At 43.6% G+C, this 23363-nt stretch overlaps 1 protein-coding gene across 3 annotated transcripts in view; it reads left to right on the top strand.

Annotated features, from left to right (window-relative positions):
* pde9aa (phosphodiesterase 9aa) overlaps positions 1–22322 on the top strand; it is a 28198-nt gene extending 5876 nt beyond the window's left edge. For 2 of the 3 annotated variants that reach the window (XM_080290829.1, XM_026144683.2), the window contains exons 3-15: positions 3846–3930; positions 5023–5077; positions 5480–5554; positions 6229–6315; positions 6465–6569; positions 10699–10781; positions 12619–12775; positions 13651–13764; positions 14116–14220; positions 14438–14566; positions 21614–21709; positions 21815–21876; positions 21958–22322. In XM_080290829.1, the coding sequence (XP_080146955.1) occupies positions 3846–3930; positions 5023–5077; positions 5480–5554; positions 6229–6315; positions 6465–6569; positions 10699–10781; positions 12619–12775; positions 13651–13764; positions 14116–14220; positions 14438–14566; positions 21614–21709; positions 21815–21862 (1139 nt within the window). In that variant the 3' untranslated portion in view covers positions 21863–21876; positions 21958–22322. Of the gene's footprint in view, positions 1–3845; positions 3931–5022; positions 5078–5479; positions 5555–6228; positions 6316–6464; positions 6570–10698; positions 10782–12618; positions 12776–13650; positions 13765–14115; positions 14221–14437; positions 14567–21613; positions 21728–21814; positions 21877–21957 lie in introns of all 3 variants that reach the window. The other variant, XR_013902341.1, reaches the window with a different exon arrangement.
* The last annotated feature ends 1041 nt before the right edge of the window (positions 22323–23363 follow it).

Below are 23363 nucleotides of genomic sequence, written 5' to 3'. Positions count from 1 at the left end.
TGTAGGGGCAGAAAATGGTGACAGAGGCTAGCAGACAGCTGTGAGGAGGAAAAAATGTTAAAAACAACATGGAAGAATGAAAGATGTGGAAGCTTACTCATTGTTCATGTGACACGCTTTGCATTTCCACCTCAGATACTGAACATGGCTTTAATACACTATTGTCCAAGCTCAAAAACAGGCTAGATTTCTCTTACTAACCAAGAAAAAACCCTGAAAACACATGAAGTAAATAAACTACAAGTAACATGACTATAGCATTTTCTATAAAGTAGTCTTTGAAATGTTGCAAAAATATGCTCGTTTCTCACAACTCTTTTGGCGAATGTTGATTAAATACTAATAAAATGTTGATGTTATTACTACACCTACAGTATGTCTATTTACTAAATAAATATTAAGCAGAAACGAGTTTAGCTTATTAATGCGACTCCACAGGACTTGCAGTTTCTCATCTCTCGTCTGTTTCTCAAGGGAATTTCTCCCAAGACAATTGAGCAAAGAAACAATTTGAAATTATTTATTTAGGCACTTTGTTACTGACAGCCTTTTGCAAAAACACATTATTAGCATTAGTTTAAGAGTGCATATTTATGCAACCAGGTTTTTATACGTTTTTCATTTTTATTTTCCCCCTAAAACAGGGGTGTCAAACTCAAATACACAGTGGGCCAAAATTCAAAACTGGAACAAAGTCGCGGGCTAACGTTAATATTTATTGAAATATATTTATTGAAATATATTTATTCCTCCAGATATAAGAATGAATCTTTTCTTATTGACTCAAACACGTTTTGCTGAAAAACTGAATATGGAACAAGCAAAGCTTAATACTAAACAATATATACATTAGCTGTATAATACCAGTAGGCCAGCTCTAATAATAATTTGGTATGGCTTCGCGGGCCAAATGTAATTAGGCTGCGGGCCAAATTTGGCCCGCGGGCCAGAGTTTGACACCTATGCCCTAAAAGATTGTTTTGCAAAATGAACTGTTTTCTCAAATGTCATAGCAATTCTCTGGAATTCTGTGGCTAAAAACAGGTTTGACATGAACCTCTTTCTGTATGGAGATTTATCAGATCATGGTGTTGTGTCAAATTATGTAGTTAGATTTTCTGAAATTCAACTTTCTGCAATAGAGGTATAAAACTATAGAAAAGACTTCACCATTAGATTACTGTAATGCTCAGCCTCATTCATGCACATTAGCGTACAGGTAACCGAGCACCTTCAATGCATTTTGTCTGAAGTTGTGTTCCTCTACAGTTAATGATACTGTGATTAGATAAGTTGATGCCCCACTGTGTGTGTGGTCTGCTAACCCACCTTGGGAGGCAGTTAACTTTGTGAGATCATTAGAGTCTATTGAACATTGACCTGTTCAGAGTATAAAAGTGTGTGCTGTCATTTTATACTTACACAACATCCAATGTAAGGTCATGCACCAATGCCATTTCCTCTAGCAAGCTTCTACCATTTTATTAAGTGCAAGCGGGAACTTTGCACTTCTGAGGCTGCCGAATTGTTCACCGTGCTGCTAGACTTAGTTTGACCAGCTTGTCTGATGGCGTCTTGGCAGGCAATACAAAGTTAATGCAATATGATCAATGAATGTTGTGATCGTCTTACTTTTCTTATTCTTTTATCTTTTATAATATAGGAGTTTATTGTTAAAGTAATTACCAGCAGGAACATTTATTCTGTCGTTGTTTAGCAATGATTGCAGTGATTCAAGCAAGGCTATAATTATAGGCTATAATCTCCCGATAACAAACGTGCATTTTGTGTTTATTTGTGCTATCTTTGATATTTACATTTGTTTGATAATCTAAACATTTAAGTGCAACAAACATACAAAATAGTAGTAAATCAGGAAATGTAGTTATCACACCTGTTTTATTAACTGTGTGTTAACACTTTATATTAAGGTACCACCATAAAGTTCCACATGACTTATTAGCATAGCATGCAAAAAACACCAAAGAAAAAAACCATAAAAGCATAACTAGAACAGGGTTCAAGATTGCGTGATCCAGTAAGCTTGTAAGCTTTTCAAAAAAAGTACATTTGAAACTTAAAAAGTAAAGTTTAAAAGTAAAGACTGTGTCTGTTTTCTGAATCCAAGATGATCAAAGTGGTAGAAACACATTTTTTCTGTTGTATTGCAAATAAAGCTAAAGTAGTTATTCAGAGCAGCTAATGAAGCTCACTAACTCTGTGATGCATGATTTCTGCACTGTGAGGGCATCTTAGTGATGTAATCATGTGTTCAGAACAAAGTGAAGGTTTTTGCCAGTTTTTGATGCAACAGCAGCAGAACAACTCAGCAGGGCATCAAGAGCACACCATGAATTATGGCTTTAAACACAGCTGTTCAAACCTCATTAAATCCTGACTGTGATGACCTCTCAACATCACACTTTGGCAAAACACAACTCAAGATTTCTCCATGAAAGATATGAGAGTGCATCCTCTGCAAGTGCTCTGTCTCTATTCAATTCAATTCAATTTTATTTATATAGCGCTAAATCACAACATAAGTCGCCTCAAGGCGCTTCATAGAAAAACCCAACAATCACATGACCCCCTATGAGCAAGCACTTTGGCAACAGTGGGAAGGAAAAACTCCCTTTTAACAGGAAGAAACCTCCGGCAGAACCAGGCTCAGGGAGGGGCGGGGCCATCTGCTGTGATTGGTTGGGGTGAGAGAAGGAAGACAGGATAAAGACATGCTGTGGAAGAGAGACAGAGGTTAATAACAGATATGATTCAATGCAGAGAGGTCTGTTAATACATAGTGAGTGAGAAAGGTGACTGGAAAGGAAAAACTCAATGCATCATGGGAATCTCCCGGCAGCCTACGTCTATTGCAGCATAACTAAGGGAGGATTCAGGGTCACCTGGTCCAGCCCTAACTATATGCTTTAGCAAAAAGGAAAGTTTGAAGCCTAATCTTAAAGGTAGAGATAGTGTCTGTCTCCTGAATCCAAACTGGAAGCTGGTTCCACAGAAGAGGGGCCTGAAAACTGAAGGCTCTGCCTCCCATTCTACTTTTAAATACTCTAGGAACAACAAGTAGGCCTGCAGAGCGAGAGCGAAGTGCTCTAATAGGGTGATATGGTACTACAAGGTCATTGAGATAAGATGGGGCCTGATTATTTAAGACCTTGTATGTGAGGAGCAGGATTTTGAATTCAATTCTGGATTTAACAGGAAGCCAATGAAGGGAAGCCAAAACAGGAGAAATCTGCTCTCTCTTTCTAGTCCCTGTCAGGACTCTTGCTGCAGCATTTTGGATTAGCTGAAGGCTTTTCAGGGAGTTTTTAGGACTTCCTGATAATAATGAATTACAGTCGTCCAGCCTGGAAGTAATAAATGCATGAACTAGTTTTTCAGCGTCACTCTGAGACAGGATATTTCTAACTTTAGAGATGTTGCACAAATGGAAGAACGCAGTCTTACATATTTGTTTAATATGTGCGTTGAAGGACATGTCCTGGTCAAAAATGACTCCAAGGTTCCTCACAGTGTTACTGGAGGCCAAGGTAATGCCATCCAGAGTAAGAATCTGGTTAGATACCATATTTCTAAGCTTTTCAGGGCCGAGTACAATAACCTCAGTTTGTTATAAAGAGAGCGATACAGTTATTTCAGAAATGCTCTTCCTTTGCTCGTGCTCCCTCATATGAATAAAGGTCAGTGTAAACTATAGCATAGACTGAGCATGTTGCTGCAATCCTTCATAGCAAGAATGGTCACTGAAGTTAAGTGTTGTACACAATACCTTGCAAATGCTAACTTTACAGGTCTGGCATGGTTTTAACGAATAACTCTGTCTGCAGTGGAGGGGATGAAGGTGATGGAGATTGAGAAGTGTCGCAATGACATCAAGAAGCTCCGTGAGGAGATCGCATCCAGAAACAACAGGTAACAGCAACACAATGAATTCTCTGCTCCTTTGAGATGACACATTAGTATTAGTGTGCTAAGCCCAGTGATGGTGATAGTTAATGCACTATTGGAACAATTAAAAAAAATTAATCAGTCATTATAAAATCAGTCAACTACTATTTGTAATTTGTTTGGCTAATTTAACCTTAATAGTAGTACATGTAGCAGCAACAGTTCTTCTTTTAGCTGCTTTCTTCAGAGGTCAACACAGTGGATCATTTTCCTTCTCCCTACCCGATCCCTGGCATCCTCCATGGTCACACCAATCATCTGCATGTCCTCCTTCAGGACAAACCATCCAAACTTGCCTCTTTTGCTTAATATCCAATTTGCTCAACCTGAGCTTGTCATGGTCGGCTGTGTGGCAGGCAGGAGTGGTGGACCCAAAATGCAGGATTCTTAGGAAACGAGGTTTCAACTGAAAATGCAGCTTTATTGCTGGAACAAAACATCAAGATAAAAAAACTCACAAAAGCAAACAAAACTCTAAACTGAGATGCAGGAGGACTGGAAATCATGAACACAGAGCAAGTGAAGGTGAACAGACATTAACGACGCAACGCTGACACAAAGACACACTGGGCTTAAATACACTGAGGGAGTCATCAAGGAATTAGAGACAGAAGGGGGACAGAGCTGGGAGAAATAAGACCTAACGAGACAGGGAGAGCAAAGCTGGAACACTGACATCAGACAGGAACAAGAACCTTCAAAGTAAAACAGGAAACAAAACACACTTTACTAAGACACGGACTAGACAGAGAGAGACAGACTTGACACTGACCAAAGCCTACTAAATAATCATCATAATCAAAACAGTATCACTGATAAATCAAATCATAAATCATAATCTAGAAAAACACCAAAGCATGAAAAACAGAAAGCTGGGTCAACATGACCCAGAACCGTGACAGAGCTGTCCCTCTGACTTAATGTCATGGAGCAGCAACACTAACAGAAATAATTAGGAGTTCATGTAAATGATGAAGGTTATGCTAATAAAATGGTCTTTTGTATTATGATTAATATTACAGACATAAACTGTTGTGATGTTTTTTTCCTTTTCAGTAATTTTTTGGATGACAACAAGAAGCGGAGTCCTTGCATTCCCTCTGACCCCAAAGTAAGGCTTTTACTCCATTTTATGTCCGTCACACCTCCACAGTGCTCAAATCACAAATCCACAAATGGAGATGAAATTTGTCAAGACAAAATTTAATGTGTCTAATTTTCAGAGATTGGCCACCTTTATTAACACTGATCAGGATAGAGTCGCTGTCTCTTAGTTTGAATGTGTAAAGAGTATAATGAGTGTGGATCGTATTTATGATCCATGCTTACTTACTATGCACCCCAAGCCAGATAGATGTAAACAGGGTTAACTGCAAATCAGCTGCCTGCAGTGCATGCTGTCACAGCAGACCTGTGGAGGCAGTGAACCCACATCACCCACAATATGTGTCTCTCCTCTCTTCTTCTCTTTGTGACTCCTGTGTGTCCTGTTGTCCTTTGTGTGTGTGTCAAGTGCCATCTGTCTAAGGAGACAATGGAAGCTCTTACATTGCCTACGTTTGATGCTTGGCAGTGGGAGCCCAATGAGGTGAGATTAATACATTGATTATTTTATTTATCAATGACGGGTGATTAGCCAGTGAATGTGATTTTAACAGTTTTCTGACTGTTAACTAGTTAGCACTTGTTTTTGAGTCATGGCTTAAAGTAAGAAAGTAGACGGACATTATCACTTAAAGAGAAGTCCACAGAGTTATCACCACCTGACTAGAACTGTGCCTTACTTGGGATGAGCAGTTTAATAAATCTTTCTTGTTCCCATTTTGATTGTGATGTTCCCTATGTTTCCAACAATGTAACCTGCTTTACAGAAGTTTAGTCAGTTATGCTAGGACAGTAAACATCCCTGGATCAGGTCCAAAGCAGAAGATTTTATGGTAAAACTTGAGATCAAAATTCTTTCCTATGCCTGAAAACATAATAATAATAATAATAATAATAATAATAATAATAATAATAATAATAATAATAATAATAATAATAATAATAATAATAATAATATATCCAAAACATAAACAAATGCACTTCATTTAAAAAATAATAATAATAATAATATAAATGACTATATAATTATACATAATTATATATTTATACTTAGTTTTATGTTAAAATTGTTAAAGGACAGTAACATCTGTTGAATTTTAAGAATAAGCCAAAAATAACATCCTATACTCTGCACTAACAAACTCCTTTGCTGTCCAGATGCTGAGCTGTCTGGAACATATGTACCATGACCTGGGCTTGGTCAGAGACTTTAATATAAATCCCATCACACTGAAAAGATGGCTGGTGAGACCTTGACCCCGTACAGTTGGCTCTACCTTTTTTCTATAAAATAAACCTTACCTGAACAGAAAATAAAGAAATAATTTCCAAAAGCTAATATTTATGTTTAGGGAATTTCTGTGATGAAACTGCTGCTTTCTCTCTCACTGTAGCTGTGTATCCATGACAACTACAGGAATAACCCCTACCACAACTTCCGCCACTGTTTCTGTGTCACCCAGATGATGTACAGCATGATCTGCCTCTGCAGCCTTCAGGTAATGTGATTCTCAGAGACTTTACCACGAGTTTTCTTCCGCTGTACCCGTCATGGCCCTTGGGTCGTTGACCCAGGATTTAGAGTTTGGGGATATTTAGGGGTTCTCTGATTTTGTTTATATTTGTTTTATAGCTTTGTATTCTGAAATCTCGACATGTTGTCTTTTTGTTATGGTATTATGGTTATATTGCAGTTATCTAATTCAGTTAAGTTCAGTTGCATTTTATTTTTATAGCGCCAAATCGCAGCAACAGTTGCCCCAACAATCATATGAGCCCCTATGAGTAAGTGCTTTGGTGACGGGGGAAGGAAAAACTTCCTTTTAACAGGAAGAAACCTCTGGCAGAACCAGGCTCAGGGAGGCTGTGGAAGCCAGAGATTAATAATTATTAATTAAACACAGAGTGGTCTATAAATAGACCCAGCAGCTTAGACCTACTGCAGTGTAACTAACTATATGTATATATATATATATATATATATATATATATAACAGCAGCTGGATAGCGTAGTGGTTAGACTACACGCCTTTGGAACAGAGGATCGCAAGTTCGATTCCTGCCTGGGGCGTCTGTATCCAGTAAGGGTCCTAAGGCTAGACCCCCTATGCTAAGCAAGCCTACCGCAGACATGAGCGAGACAGATAAATATGAAGGCATGCCGGCTCGGACGTCGCCCGGATCAACAAGGTCCGCGTCAGGTGTTGAGGAACCAGGGCACCCTGACGAAAAGTGGGCTACTGGAACAAGAAGGCATCGGTGGGCAAGGGACGAAAACAGGGCGTTGTTGGAATGCTACTATGCAAGTAACCCCGGCGGAAGGGGCTACATGAATAGGATGAGGGACCTATGGATTCTTCGATACCCAACATCCACAATGACGGCGAAACAACTAGTAGCTCAGTGTTCCAACATTCGAAAGAAGGGACTGCTCTCACAGCTAGAGATTGACGAGGTACAACACAAATGCTACGGCAAGGAGGAGTCAGGACGCCAGGTCAGGGGGGAGATATCATCACCCCCACCCGAGATTGGGTACATAGCCCCAAGTGTGATAGGAGAAGGATCGTTGAGTGCGAGAGGAACTGACCTGAAAAATAGGATCATGGCCAAGCTTGAAACCTGGATCCCCCGTAGCCGGTTACCAAGATTACGTGAAGTACCCTCAGAAGGTCTGCTAGATGATGTTAATGCAGCACTACGGGCAATACCTACAACCACGATTACCGACACTAACAAGCTGATCTACAATACGGCAGCAGTGATCAGTGAGATGCTTGGCTACAAGTTGAACAGCCACAAGGGGCAGTACCCTCCATGGAGAAGGAGGCTAGAGGGCAAGATCAAAGTAGCACGGAGAGAGGTTAGCCAACTAACGGAGTTGCAGAAAGGTGCGACGAATAAGGTGCCTAAGAAATACAGCAAGCTGTCCATACCTGAGGCCTTGGAAACTGCCAAGCAAAGACTCACAGCCTTGGCCAGCCGCTTGAGGAGGTACACCAGAGAGATAGAAGGCAGGAGAATAAACCAGCTGTTCTCCACAGAACCAGCAAAGGTGTACTCTCAGTGGCAAGGGAACAATAAGAGAACAGCACCACCAAGGCTGGAGACGGAGCAATACTGGAAGAGCATATGGGAGAAGGATGCAACCCATAACGGCAATGCTCAGTGGCTAGAGGATCTGAGGGCAGACCACAGCGACCTCCCTGAACAGGGTCCAGTAACCATCACAGTGGCAGATATCCAAGAAAGGGTCTCCAGTATGAAGAGTTGGACAGCACCAGGGCCCGACATGGTTCACGCCTACTGGCTGAAGAAGCTAACTGCACTCCACGAGCGTCTGGCAGCACAAATGAACCAGCTGCTAGTTAACGAGATACACCCGGAATGGCTAACTGAAGGCCGGACGGTCCTGATCCCCAAGGACCCCAAGAAGGGACCGGTCCCCTCCAACTACCGACCAATAACCTGCCTCAGTACTACATGGAAGCTCCTGTCAGGCATCATATCGGCTAAGATGAACAGTCACATGGGTCAATACATGAGCGGGACACAGAAAGGAATTGGCAAGAATACCAGAGGCGCAAAACACCAGCTACTGGTAGACAGAACAATCAGCCGAGACTGCAAGACCAGACTGACCAACCTGTGCACTGCCTGGATTGATTACAAGAAGGCCTATGACTCAATGCCCCACAGCTGGATACTGGAATGCCTAGAATTGTACAAGATCAATGGGACCCTAAGAGCCTTCATCAGGAACTCAATGGGGATGTGGCGTACAACACTAGAGGCCAACTCCAAGCCCATAGCACAAGTCACCATCAAGTGCGGGATCTACCAAGGAGATGCTCTGTCCCCACTGCTGTTCTGCATAGGCCTGAACCCCCTCAGTGAGATCATTAACAAGACTGGCTACGGATACCGACTACGGAACGGAGCAGTTGTCAGCCACCTCCTGTACATGGATGACATCAAGCTGTATGCCAAGAGTGAACGAGACATCGATTCACTGATCCACACTACCAGGCTATACAGCAATGACATTGGAATGTCGTTCGGACTGGAGAAGTGTAGTCGGATGGTAACAAAGAGAGGGAAGGTAGTCAGAACTGAGGGGATTGAACTACCAGAAGGCAACATTGCAGACATAGAGGACAGTTACAAGTACTTGGGGATCCCGCAGGCGAATGGGAACCATGAAGAGGCCGCTAGAAAAGCTGCAACCACCAAGTACCTGCAGAGGGTCAGGCAAGTCCTGAGGAGTCAGCTGAATGGTAAGAACAAGATCCGGGCCATCAACACGTACGCCCTGCCCGTGATCAGGTACCCTGCTGGGGTAATAGGCTGGCCAAAGGAGGAGATAGAAGCCACTGACATAAAGACAAGAAAGCTCCTTACCATGCATGGAGGGTTTCACCCCAAGTCCAGCACCCTGAGGCTGTACGCTAAGCGGAAGGAAGGGGGCCGGGGACTGGTGAGTGTCAGCACCACAGTCCAGGATGAGACAACGAACATCCAAGAATACATTGGGAAGATGGCCCCAACTGACCGAGTGCTCAGTGAATACCTCAGGCAGCAGAAACCCAAGAAAGAGGAGGGAGACGAGGAACCAGCATGGAAGGACAGGCCCCTGCACGGTATGTACCACCGGCAGATAGAGGAGGTGGCTGATATCCAGAAATCCTACCAGTGGCTGGACAAAGCTGGACTGAAAGACAGCACAGAGGCACTAATCATGGCAGCACAAGAACAAGCTCTGAGCACAAGATCCATAGAGGCTGGGGTCTATCACACCAGGCAAGACCCCAGGTGCAGGCTGTGTAAAGATGCCCCAGAGACAATCCAGCACATAACAGCAGGGTGCAAGATGCTAGCAGGCAAGGCATACATGGAACGCCATAACCAAGTGGCCGGCATAGTGTACAGGAACATCTGTGCCGAGTATAACCTGGAAGTCCCGAGGTCAAAATGGGAGATGCCCCCAAGGGTGGTGGAGAATGACCGAGCTAAGATCCTGTGGGACTTCCAGATACAGACGGACAAAATGGTGGTGGCTAACCAACCGGACATAGTGGTGGTAGACAAACAGAAGAAGACGGCCGTAGTGATCGATGTAGCGGTTCCGAATGACAGCAATATCAGGAAGAAGGAACACGAGAAGCTGGAGAAATACCAAGGGCTCAGAGAAGAGCTCGAGAGGATGTGGAGGGTGAAGGTAACGGTGGTCCCCGTGGTAATCGGAGCACTAGGTGCGGTGACTCCCAAGATAGGCGAGTGGCTCCAGCAGATCCCGGGAACAACATCGGAGATCTCTGTCCAGAAGAGCGCAGTCCTGGGAACAGCTAAGATACTGCGCAGGACCCTCAAGCTCCCAGGCCTCTGGTAGAGGACCCGAGCTTGAAGGATAAACCGCCCGCAGGGGCGTGCTGGGTGTTTTTTTTTTTTTTATATATATATATATATATATATATATATATATGTGTGTGTGTGTGTGTGTGTGTCAGCCCTCCCTTGCCCTTAAGAATTTTATTTTTGGATTATGTACACCTTTTTCCCCAGTAATAAAGCTTTTTGGTGTTTTACTTTTTTTTAAAAAATAAAACCAATGTTTATATTATGTTTTAGGAGAAGTTTACTCAGATGGAGATTCTGGCTCTCATGACAGCTGCTGTGTGTCATGACCTCGATCATCCTGGATTCAACAACATGTAAGAAAAGACACAGAAATGCAGCAATAGATGGTGCTTCTCTGTGTCATCTGTCTTCTTTTTTGCCCGTTCTATTCTTGATCACATGGAGCAAATACATGCAGACACTGGAGTCATGCCGGTTACACAAACAACAGATCAATTCAATAGGACAAACAGAGGTGCAGTATTAAACTGAGAGGATAAGTCAAAGGGATAGAAATATTTTAAAAAAAAAAAAACTACATCAAAATAGCACAAATAATTGTAGTAACAGGATAGAGGATGAAAAAAAGAATAACAGGTATGTGTACAAACAATTTGTAAAAGACAAGTCTACACACTGATAGAGAGCTGAGAAGGGAATGAGACATCCCATATGGAAAAGAAATAGTAAAAACATATATGATTAACTCATGAAAGTGGACACTTTCTCATTACTTTCATATATTTTTTTGTAAGTATCCAAAACATACAAGTTTCATTATATAATTTTTCAAGGGATCTTATATGTGTTTTCACTCTTGTATGCTTTTCATACAAGTTTCATACAAGACAGATAAAAACTTTATAAGATTTATATATATCTTTTTCATATGGGATAGGCTGTGTCCCAATTCAGGGTCTGCACGCTTGAAGTACGCGCACTACGTGTACTACGTACGGTGCGTACTATAAGTACGCACCGTACGTAGGCTAGACCCCCTATGCTAAGCAAGCCTACCGCAGACATGAGCAAGACAGATAAATATGAAGGCATGCCGGCTCGACGTCGCCCGGATCAACAAGGTCCGCATCAGGTGTTGAGGAACCAGGGCACCCTGGCGAAAAGTGGGCTACTGGAACAAGAAGGCATCGGTGGGCAAGAGACGAAAACAGGGCGTTGTTGGAATGCAACTACGCAAGTAACCCCGGCGGAAGGGGCTACATGAATAGGATGCGGGACCTATGGATTCTTTGATACCCAACATCCACAATGACGGCGAAACAACCAAGGGCTCAGAGAAGAGCTCGAGAGGATGTGGAGGGTGAAGGTGACGGTGGTCCCCGTGGTAATCGGAGCACTAGGTGCGGTGACTCCCAAGATAGGCGAGTGGCTCCAGCAGATCCCGGGAACAACATCGGAGATCTCTGTCCAGAAGAGCGCAGTCCTGGGAACAGCTAAGATACTGCAGGACCCTCAAGCTCCCAGGCCTCTGGTAGAGGGCCCGAGTTTGAAAGATAAAACCGCCCGCAGGGGCGAGCTGGGTGTTTTCTTTTTCTTTTTTTTATATAAATATGTGTGTGTGTGTGTGTGTGTACAGTTAATGCTGAAAGTACAGACATCACTAATGTCACATAACTTTGCCGACATGTGGCCAACAGCAATGTTTTAATGTTCTTCGTTATTAAACATTCGCACATAAATAAGTGACATCATATTCAGTACTTACTTTTGACAGTTCACTCTTCAGCCGCTCCCGTCTGCCGTATTTTGCGGCAAAATTATCCACACCCACCGCCGCGCTATGAATTGTGGGATATATGGGACCACAAAGCGTGCACCGGACCACGCTTGATATTTGGGGAAATCGACGGCGCATTTGGAGTATGCATTTGAAGTACACTTCGAATTGGGACAGCCGTCGTCGCGTGGCGGTGACGTAATCACACTTAAAATGCGTACTTCAAGCGTGCAGACCCTGAATTGGGACACAGCCATAGAACATGAGACAATTACCTTTCAAACTAAAACAGGAAGTTCTTTGTGTTTTCAATTTTCTATTAACTCAGTCTTCAGTCTCTCTCCTCCTGTCACGTTTGTCCCTGTGCCTCTCACTCCTCTTATTGATCCTCTTTGTCATAATTCCCTCCGCAGGTATCAGATCAACGCTAGAACGGAGATGGCCCTTCGCTACAATGATATTTCTCCTCTGGAGAACCACCACTGTGCTGTGGCCTTCCAGATTTTCTCCCAGCCTGATTGCAACATATTCTTCAACTTTGACCCTGAGGCCTTTAAACAGATACGACAGGTACTTATGTGCAGCTGCAGAAACAGAAGTATTGTTTGGGTTAATACATGCACTACAATGGCAAAAATAATTATATTATTATTTGATGAGACCCTGCACAAAATATTTAACAGGTGCTTCAGGACTCTTTCTGCTTGGGACAGTGATGTACAAGGCCTTCATCTTTGTTCGATCTGGGTTTTATCCCTGCTTCTCTGACCTCATGTCTCTTGAGTCTCTGAAAGTCAAGATAACCTGATATTCTTTCCACTCAACCTTTCAGTGAGAGGGGTAGTTGTAGTTCTCTAGATCTAGATTCCCAGCCACCTGCTAAGGTACTTGTTGATCTTTTACTTCATTCCTTTCAGTACAGTAAATGGGACAGCATGCACTGTCATGGGCTACATTAACCTGGGGAACAGGCCATGTTGGCCTTAAACTCCCATGTAATCCACATCTATCAGTGTTCTTCAGCCATCCTTCTACTTGCTTCTCAGTGCTATGGACATTGTGGCTGTCCCTAGTGGCTGGGGTGACTGTAGCTCAGGGGGTAGTGCAGGTTACTGTATGTGCTAATAAGAAGGGCGGTGGTTTAAATCCTGGCTGCTCCAGTCTGCATGCTAAATATTCTTGAGCAAAATAGTAACCCCAAGTTGTCCTCTGATGCATCTATGAATATGTGTGAATGTTAGATTGTGGTAATATGACATTTACAATTTGCATTTTGTTTTAATTCACATTTTACATCCAACTGTTTCAAAATTTGATTTAAATGACTAATTAAGACTATTTCACACCATGCTCTTTATCTTAAACTACATCTACAGAAAATAGCATAAGACACTGAGTTCTCCGTGTCTATACTGATGATTTATTTCCTTTGTCTTGTTTATCAGGAAACTATCACATTGATCCTGGCCACAGACATGGCACGCCACAGTGAGATCCTAAAAACCTTCAAGCAGAAAGTTGACAACTTTGACTACACAAATAAGGAGCATGTTGCCTGCGTAAGGACACATTTATAAATAAATCTTGGTGCTGTCACCTACAGTTAGGATCAGCTAATCTCAACCAACAAACACATGAATTATAACACATGAATTAAAGATTAATGTGGAAAACTCAGTAACTGGACAGTTAGTAAATAAAGTATCAGTCTTGCAAGGACAGACAGTAAAATGAAAATAATGTGATTGGTAACTCCTGCTTCACTTTGCTGAGCAAACTGGAAGAGAGAGAGAAGATTAGTTCGTTCCCCAGCCTGTCCAATGGAAAAGATTACTGAAAAATATGCAAATGTGCTTAGCTACATCAGCATTCATGGTAGCCTTGACCCTCTGACCCTGTGTTGTTTGCAGCTGAAGATGGTACTTATCAAATGTTGTGACATCTCCAATGAAGTGCGGCCCATGGAGGTGGCTGAGCCTTGGGTCGATTGCCTGCTGGAGGAGTACTTCATGCAGGTAGGTATAGCAGTCAAGGAGCATTTGAATACAAGCAGGCAGCATTCCAAAGTCTGTTTCATTTGTACACAGAAAGTTCTGGTTAGCTGTGATGCTACACAAGGTTAATAAATAACAATGAGACACCTGCAGTCACTTGAAGTCTAGCCTCATTTACTTTAGTAGGAGGACAAAAAAAGTGAGCTGCTTATGGAAAATATGTGTTTGTGCTGCTCAGAGTGACAGGGAGAAGGCTGAGGGACTTCCTGTGGCTCCGTTCATGGACAGAGAAAAGGTCACCAAGTCAACAGCCCAGACTGGCTTCATCAAATTCATCCTCCTCCCCATGTTTGAGACTGTGATGAAGGTGAGTGGACGGTGACAGTCAAGGACAGACAAAATAAGAGAGGTGTAAGATAGGAGTGGGTCCTTGCTCTCCTTTATAATTCTTCAAATTGGGTAAAGGGTTCAAACTGAAAGGAAACTAGCTGCTGCTTTAGGCTAACTGCTTTCCTATTACACCTGAAGCGAGACGGCTATCTACTTTGAATTCCTGAATTTTCAGTATTACCCTGCTAATTTTAAGAATGTAGCAAACAGAGATACAACAAATATATGTGAAGGTCTACCGTGTTTATTCCTCTGCATATTATTAGAGCTTTTTTATAATTTCATGTTTTGCATTACAATACCACAGAGACACAACAACTGACATATTTAAACTGTACAGTCTGAGGCAGAAATATTTCAGTAGCTAACACATTTATTCAAACTGCATGTCACTGCTGTTGTACATTAAAATCATTTGTGGAAATAGTGTCCTGGACTTTTACAAACAATTCTACAAGTTTAGCAGGTTCATTTGAGAGTGATGATGATAGACCTGAAAAGACTCAGCTTAATGATTCCTCTGCAGAAATGAAGCTCTTGTTCCTGCTGGAAAATGTTAACTGCTAAAAGGAAGATGTTTCAGATGAATCGAAGCAATATGTCCCAGGGGTGTTCTGTTGGATTTTGGTCAGGGGTCCAGTCAATGGTATCAAATCTTTGATCTTTACTGGCCTACCACCAAACCAGTCATGCAGACCGTGTCACCACTGTCACATATGCCCGGGTGAACCTGCCAGTGGCTGACCTGCCAATTCTGGTATTCTATGGCAAAGTGCTGCGCAGTGAGCGCGGAGTCCAGTAGAGGATATCGGACCTTACCTTATGAATTCTGTTTGTGATCGTTTGGTCAGAGACATTCACAGCACTGGCAACGCTAAGCCTGTTCTTCCTTCCACAAGCAAATCCTGTTTAGGCACTAGGGACCTTGTGTTGCCCTGCCCAGCTTTCAGAGAGTAACTACCTGTGCCCTCAATTATTATTATTATTACAGTGGGGCAAAAAAGTATTTAGTCAGCCACCGATTGTGCAAGTTCCCCCACTTAAAATGATGACAGAGGTCAGTAATTTGCACCAGAGGTACACTTCAACTGTGAGAGACAGAATGTGAAAAAAAAATCCATGAATCCACATGGTAGGATTTGTAAAGAATTTATTCGTAAATTAGGGTGGAAAATAAGTATTTGGTCACCTCAAACAAGGAAAATCTCTGGCTCTCACAGACCTGTAACGTCTTCTGTAAGAAGCTTTTCTGTCCCCCACTCGTTACCTGTATGAATGGCACCTGTTTGAACTCATCATCTGTATAAAAGACACCTGTCCACAGCCTCAAACAGTCAGACTCCAAACTCCGCCATGGCCAAGACCAAAGAGCTTTTGAAGGACACCAGGAAAAGTATTGTAGACCTGCACCAGACTGGGAAGAGTGAATCTACAATAGGCAAGCAGCTTGGTGTGAAAAAATCAACTGTGGGAGCAATCATCAGAAAATGGAAGACATACAAGACCACTGATAATCTCCCTCGATCTGGGGCTCCACGCAAGATCTCATCCCGTGGGGTCAAAATGATCATGAGAACGGTGAGCAAAGATCCCAGAACCACACGGGGGGACCTGGTGAATGACCTGCAGAGAGCTGGGACCAAAGTAACAAAGGTCACCATCAGTAACACACTACAACGGCAGGGAATCAAATCCCGCAGTGCCAGACGTGTTCCGCTGCTGAAGCCAGTGCATGTCCAGGCCCGTCTGAAGTTTGCCAGAGAGCACATGGATGATACAGCAGAGGATTGGGAGAATGTCATGTGGTCAGATGAAACCAAAGTAGAACTTTTTGGTATAAACTCAACTCGTCGTGTTTGGAGGAAGAAGAATACTGAGTTGCATCCCAAGAACACCATACCTACTGTGAAGCATGGGGGTGGAAACATCATGCTATGGGGCTGTTTTTCTGCCAAGGGGACAGGACGACTGATCCGTGTTAAGGACAGAATGAATGGGGCCATGTATCGTGAGATTTTGAGCCAAAACCTCCTTCCATCAGTGAGAACTTTGAAGATGAAACGAGGCTGGGTCTTCCAACATGACAAGGATCCAAAACACACCGCCCGGGCAACAAAGGAGTGGCTCCGTAAGAAGCATTTGAAAGTCCTGGAGTGGCCTAGCCAGTCTCCAGACCTCAACCCCATAGAAAATCTGTGGCGGGAGTTGAAAGTCCGTGTTGCTCGCCGACAGCCCCAAAACATCACTGCTCTTGAGAAGATCTGCATGGAGGAATGGGCCAAAATACCAGCTACTGTGTGTGCAAACCTGGTAAAGACCTATAGTAAACGTTTGACCTCTGTTATTGCCAACAAAGGTTATGTTACAAAGTATTGAGTTGTATTTTTGTTATTGACCAAATACTTATTTTCCACCCTGATTTACCAATAAATTCTTTACAAATCCTACCATGTGGATTCATGGATTTTTTTTTCACATTCTGTCTCTCACAGTTGAAGTGTACCTCTGGTGCAAATTACTGACCTCTGTCATCATTTTAGGTGGGGGAACTTGCACAATCGGTGGCTGACTAAATACTTTTTTGCCCCACTGTATGTGAAATCCAACAGGAGTTGGACTACCTCCTGTCCAGCTTTGTGGAGTCTTTTATAAACTGTTTACGATCAGTCTGGAGAGGGTCCCAGTGCTGTGGAAGCTGTTATTGCTTGTTCCTGTACCAAAGATGCCACGCAGCAGGTTTACAGATCTGTGGCGTTAATTTAAGACATCATGCAGACCCTGGATAGGCTGATCCTCGATCAGCTCTGACCTATGGTCAGGCCACATCTGCTTACCAACCCCACCTCGGAGTTCAGAACTCCATTACTTGCTCAATCATGTCTATGCCACTTGGAACAGCAGGTGAGCACTGTGAAGGTCATTTTTTCTTTTGTACTTTTCCAGTGCATTCAACATCATCAGACCAGTCCTCCTGAGTGATAAACTAACAGCCATGCCTGTCTCATGCGCTGGATTATAGATTACCTGGCAGAAAGACCACACTATGTGTCTGACAAGTTGATCAACAACACCGGGGCACCACAAGGGGCCGTCCTCCCCCGTTACCCTATTCCCTGTTCACCCTCTACACCAGGGGTGTCGAACTCCAGGCCTCGAGGGCCGGTGTCCTGCAGGTTTTAGATCTCACCCTGGGTCAGCACACCTGAATCAAATGATTAGTTCATTATCAGGCCTCTGGAGAACTTCAAGACACTTGAGGAGGTAGTTTAGCCATTTAAATCAGCCGTGTTGGATCAAGGACACATCTAAAACCTGCAGGACACCGGCCCTCGAGGACTGGCGTTCAAGACCCCTGCTCTACACCTTGGACTTCAGCCACTGTACAGAGACCTGCCATCTACAAAGATTTTCTGATGTGGTGGATGGATGCATTAGTGGGTTTGGTGAGATGATGCACCAACCTGTGGTGGACTCCTTTGTCATGTGGAGTGAGTGGAATCACTTGCAGTAACAAAGAACAAGGAAATGACTGTGGACTTTAGGAGGATCAGGAAACCAGTGACCCATATTTCAGTTCAGCGGGTCAACACGGTGTGACAGACGTTCCTGCGGTGGAGTGGGTGCTGGGGGCTGCTGCTTTTGGGGGAGGCACAGATGGGGGCTCTGAGCCTAGCGCTAGTCAGGGGAGCTTTGCAGATACCTCCAGGGATGTCTTGGACTGGGCAGGCCTCTCACCAGAAGAACATTGCCAGTGGTTCAGGAGAATCCAGATGGCAGTGGAAGATTGGCCTTTGGGATGGGGCTACACGACAGCGGAGGCCACACGACTCAGGGGCAAGGTGGCTACGACCTGAGCGACCAAGAGAGAAGCGCAGGTGTTAGGGCAGGTGGTCCTTGAGCAGTTCGTGGAAGGGCTCCCCTGGGAGACAGCACGGTGGCTTTGCTGCCACCAGCCGGAAGAGGAGGACCACCTGGCCATGCAGCCAGAGGAGGCAGAGGGTCACTGGAACTGGTCTCGTCCCACTGGCCGGCTGGCTCCCCAGCCCTGCCCTGGCAGAACCGCCACTGCAGCTACAGCCCACTAACCCCTTTCTCCCCGATCTGCCTCCCCAGGACCTGGCAGCGACAAACACCACGCAGGGCGGCACCGATGCCAAGGCAGGGGTGTTGGGGTTATGGGCGGCAGGGACACCTGTGGTGGGAGTGTGCCCACTGATAGACATGGAGCAGGTGTTCAGCGTCGCAGGGGCTCCAACACCCTCCTCCGGTCCAGGAGGGCCACACAGTGTTCCGGTAAGGTGCCCAGGGGATATATGCCAAGCTTTGGTGGAAATGGGCTTCACAGGCATTGTTGGACGCAGAGTGGGTGGAGGTCAGGTGTGTGCATGGAGACATTCACAAATATCCCCTGGTGGCGCTGGCTGCAGATAAAGTTTCAGGGCAAAACACATAGAGTAAAGGCTTCAGTTCTGGGGACAGATTGGCCGGGGTTTAAGAATCTATTGGGTCAGTGTGTGGGGATGCATCTACAACCTGTCTCGCACACTAAAAGAACTGTACAAATTAACTGGCATTAAATCTGTTCGGACCAGTGTCTACCACCCTAGATCGACGGTTTAGTGGAGCGACTGAATAGGACTTTAAGGTCCATGATTCGTAAGTTCATTCACAAGAATGAACACAACTGGGATCACTGGATAGAGCCTCTGTTGTTTGCAGTGCGAGAGGTTCCATGGCATCCATGGGATTTTCTCCCTTTGAGTTACTGTTCGGCAGGAAGCCAGCAGATCCAAGCCCAGCTAAGAATGAAATTCAATTTTGGACCTGAGAGCAAAGCTGCACACTTTGGGGAGGTTATCATGAGAAAAGGTGTGGATATGAACCGAGTCTCACAGGCGGTTTGATACATCAGCATTTATGGTAGCCTCGACCCTCTGACCCTGTGTTGTGTGCAGCTGAAGATGGTACTTATCAAATGTTGTGACATCTCCAATGAAGTGAGGGCCATGGAGGTGGCTGAGCCTTGGGTCGATTGCCTGCTGGCAATAATACAAAGAAAACTGAGAAAACCCTAACAATGATATGATCTCCTGTGAGCAAGTGAATTGGCAACATCATGGCAAGATTCGTCCAGATGCTTGGCTACAAGATGAACAGCCACAAGAAGCAGTATCCTCCATGGAGAAGGAGACTAGAGGCCACACAGAGGGAATGCTGGAGATGGAGATAGAGCAATATTGGAAGAGCACAAGGAAGGAGGCCAGACTTAAAGCCAATTGCACAAGTTGCCATCAAGTGTGGGAATTACCAAAAGAGATGCTTTTTCCCCACTTCTGTTCTGCATAAGTCTGAATCCACTCATTCAAATAGAATGGCTACAGATACCAACTACAGAATGGGATCTGTAGTTGGTATCTGGGATCCTCTTTATATATATAAAAGAGATGGCCGCAACCACCAAATACCTGCAGAGGGTCAGCCAAGTCCTGAAGAGCAGCTGAATGGGAAAAACAAGATCTGGGCAATCAACACCTATGCCCTGCCGGTGATTAGATACCCTGCTGGGATATATACCCTGCTGGGATATATACCCAGTTGGCCAAAGAAGGAGATAGACGGCAATGTATGCTAAGCGAAAGGAAGGAGGCCAACCACCGATGAAACAACGAACATCCATAAGTACATCGGGAAGATGGAAACAACTGACATGTGCTTAGTGAATACCTCAAGCAGCAGAAACCCAAGAAAGAGGAGGAACAAGGAGAGGAACCATCATGGAAGGACAGTATGACCACTGACAGAAGCGACTGACATTGAGAGATCTTACCAAAGATTGACTGAAAGACAGCACAGATAGCACGGGCACTAACCGCGGCAGCACAGGAACAAACTCTGAGCACAAGATTGTGTCTAAAATTTTGAAGTGACCTAACATGAAAAATGTGGACTAAATGAAGCGCTGTGAATACTTCCCAGGTGTTCTGTATGTGCTGTATGTTCTTCCTCAGATGTTACACTAAATTTCTTAGATAAAGTGAGTGTTTTCTGACCAAGCGTCTTGTTCAAACAACAAACAACATTTCCCTCAGATACGATAATGTCTTTTATTTAAACTGATGTTTGGTCTCTGAATTGTAAGTGGAGACCCAACTCCAATAACACTAATCAGAGAAGTGTTTTGATGCATGCTAAATCATCCCAAAACATTGATTCTGTTCATCTAGAATCAACGTTTTCAGTGGGAGAAACATTTCATCACTCATCCAAGTGACTTCTTAAGTCAAAGTTAGTTAAAGTTGGAAACTAGAACCACTGGTGAGGTCAGTTTCTTGATCATAAATATGCAAATTGTCATGACCACTGATCAGTGACCATTGATCAATAACAAACACATTTTCCCTAAACACGGTGTCTCTGTGGCTTTCAAACGCCAAATCACACTGCGCCAGAATCGAGGAATTGTTCACCAGTGGTGCTAGTTTCAGTCATCATGTAAATGTATCCTTTATACCCTTTATAGTCAGAGAAGTTAACACTTGCTCTCTGTGTAAGTGTGCAAGAATGGGAGAACAGGAAGTGGTGCAGAGGTCCAGTAGCAGATGGCCTTAAAGGGAGATTAGCCAAAATAGATTTTTTTTTGGTGATGGTGCAGAACTTTTTGATCACCTATAAGAATGAGTATATAAAGCAGTTTAAACTAGTTCCACCTCAAGCACCTGTTACCGTAAATGTGTGCTTTAGCAGTGACACATCAGCAATAATGATAAAATGGAGGATAATGCATAAACTGTCAAAGCAATAATTATAAATTCCAACCAGGAAGTTCCTGCTAAAATTCCAAAGTGTTACATTTTACAAGTGTAAACCTGTCTGTGCTAAGGATCTAAATGGACTGCTTATTGTTATACACTGTTACACTGTCTCTTGACTTCACACATTTTGACTCTTAGAGTTACATAAACACAAAATAATGAGGCGTTTGCAGCTTTAATACTGACTGCATGTGTGTGTGTGCATCTGTTAGCTGTTCCCACAGATTGAGGAGGTGATGGTAAAGCCACTCAGAGAGTCAAGAGACCGGTACGAAGAGCTCAAACAGACTGATGATGCCGTGAACGAGGTTGGATGATTTTTACAAGTGTGTGTGTTTTTAAATGCGGCTGCATTTAATTTATCCGATTGGTCCTGAGTGTACTTTGTAACTGAGAAAGTGTGTTTCCTTCAGGTGCAGAAAAAGAAAAGTGAGAATTTAACAATGGATGGTGAGAAGTGAAAAGTTCTGAAAAGGTAGGAACCAAACACAAGTGTTTTCTGCAATGTTTCAGTCAGACTATGCATGAACCGCTTTCTTTGTGATCCGTGTTTCAGGACCAGTGAGCACAGAGCACAAGTACAGTGGAATAATGAGATGTGTTATTCCACTGGGAGCTGTAAGACCTTCCATCACCCTGTCCACTCCTCACATGGAGCAGCATGAAGGGTGTTGTCGTTTCCAGTGTGCCACAGGAAGATGATGGCCGATGTTTAAGAGCAGCTTCTTAAGCTGCTACAGGACTTGAGGACCAGAGGGACTCTGAATTGAGTGGTTTTAGCTGAATGCTAGCATTCGAATACCACAGACTACTTCAGTGAACAATATTTAGATATAATTTGTGTATTGTGTTTGTTTTTACATATTTTTATTGGCTTTTGTTATTTTATACAAAAATTAAAAGTATAATCTTAATAGCAAAGTTCTGTCTAGACTGTTTCTTTTATTTTCACACAAAATAGCCAATTATTCGTCATGGAAAGGCAGCAAAAGAGAAGAGGAAAAAAGGAGGGCAAAGATAGACAAGGACAAAATACAAGAGAGGGAGAAGCCAAAAGTTAACGAAATGCAGTGAAATGAAATGCTTCCTAATTCTTCTTGTGATTGCTCCCTCTCACTGGATCATCTGCATCCATCTTACCCTATCCTCCTCTGTCACACCCTCTGCATATCCTCCTTAACTTCATGGGTCATTGTGGCGCCAGTGTGTATGGCATGCCATCTGCTGCATCTTTTGCTCTCCACTTTGTTTTTGTTGTTGTGTGTCAAGCAAAATGTCAAGTGTCTACCGATGTATGATCACCAGACAGTTCTAAAGCTTTTTTCTACCAACCTCCGTGCTCACCTCACTGGAAGCGGCACAGACGTCAGGGTGGGCGGTTAGCTAAAACGCCTGTTTGGCCTGCTGTCCCAAACTTTTCCTGGCCCAAAAGGAATCGGCTCCTCACCTCTTTGCTTTGTTGCGCTCGTTGGATCAGGTCTATCACATCGATCATATCTTGTGTTGTACAATGTGTGGTACAACACAAGTCTGTGGGGGGTGTGGTGACAGTGTGGGTACCTTTGATGGTGTGATGAAGCCCTGGGAATGTGACGAATCTTTCTGACCAACTGTGAAGTACTGACATCAGCTCATTTGATTTACAGCAGCCCTGCTGTGATAATACATGTGGGCTACGTACCAGTGGATATGTAAACGTAATGATGTATCAATAGCAGAATACCCATATGAGGTCCCGTATAATCTAAATATATACACACACACACATAACTAACCATCCACTCTGAGTTGATTTAAGTCTTATGTACATGTACATGAAGTACACGGACACACTGCACAGGTGGTTTCATGTCTGCGCAGCTGCTTTATACGTGTGCTGTGGGGAGTGGGCAGGCTAGGCAGAGTGTCTTAAAGAAGTATCTACACATCCAACCAATGGGGATCATTCCCTGTACATATGGA

The sequence above is a fragment of the Astatotilapia calliptera genome, chromosome 16 (assembly GCF_964374335.1).
Source record: "Astatotilapia calliptera chromosome 16, fAstCal68.1, whole genome shotgun sequence".
NCBI lineage: Eukaryota > Metazoa > Chordata > Actinopteri > Cichliformes > Cichlidae > Astatotilapia > Astatotilapia calliptera.
Note: the sequence above shows the minus strand (reverse complement) of the source record. Positions and strands in the feature narration are given on the sequence as shown.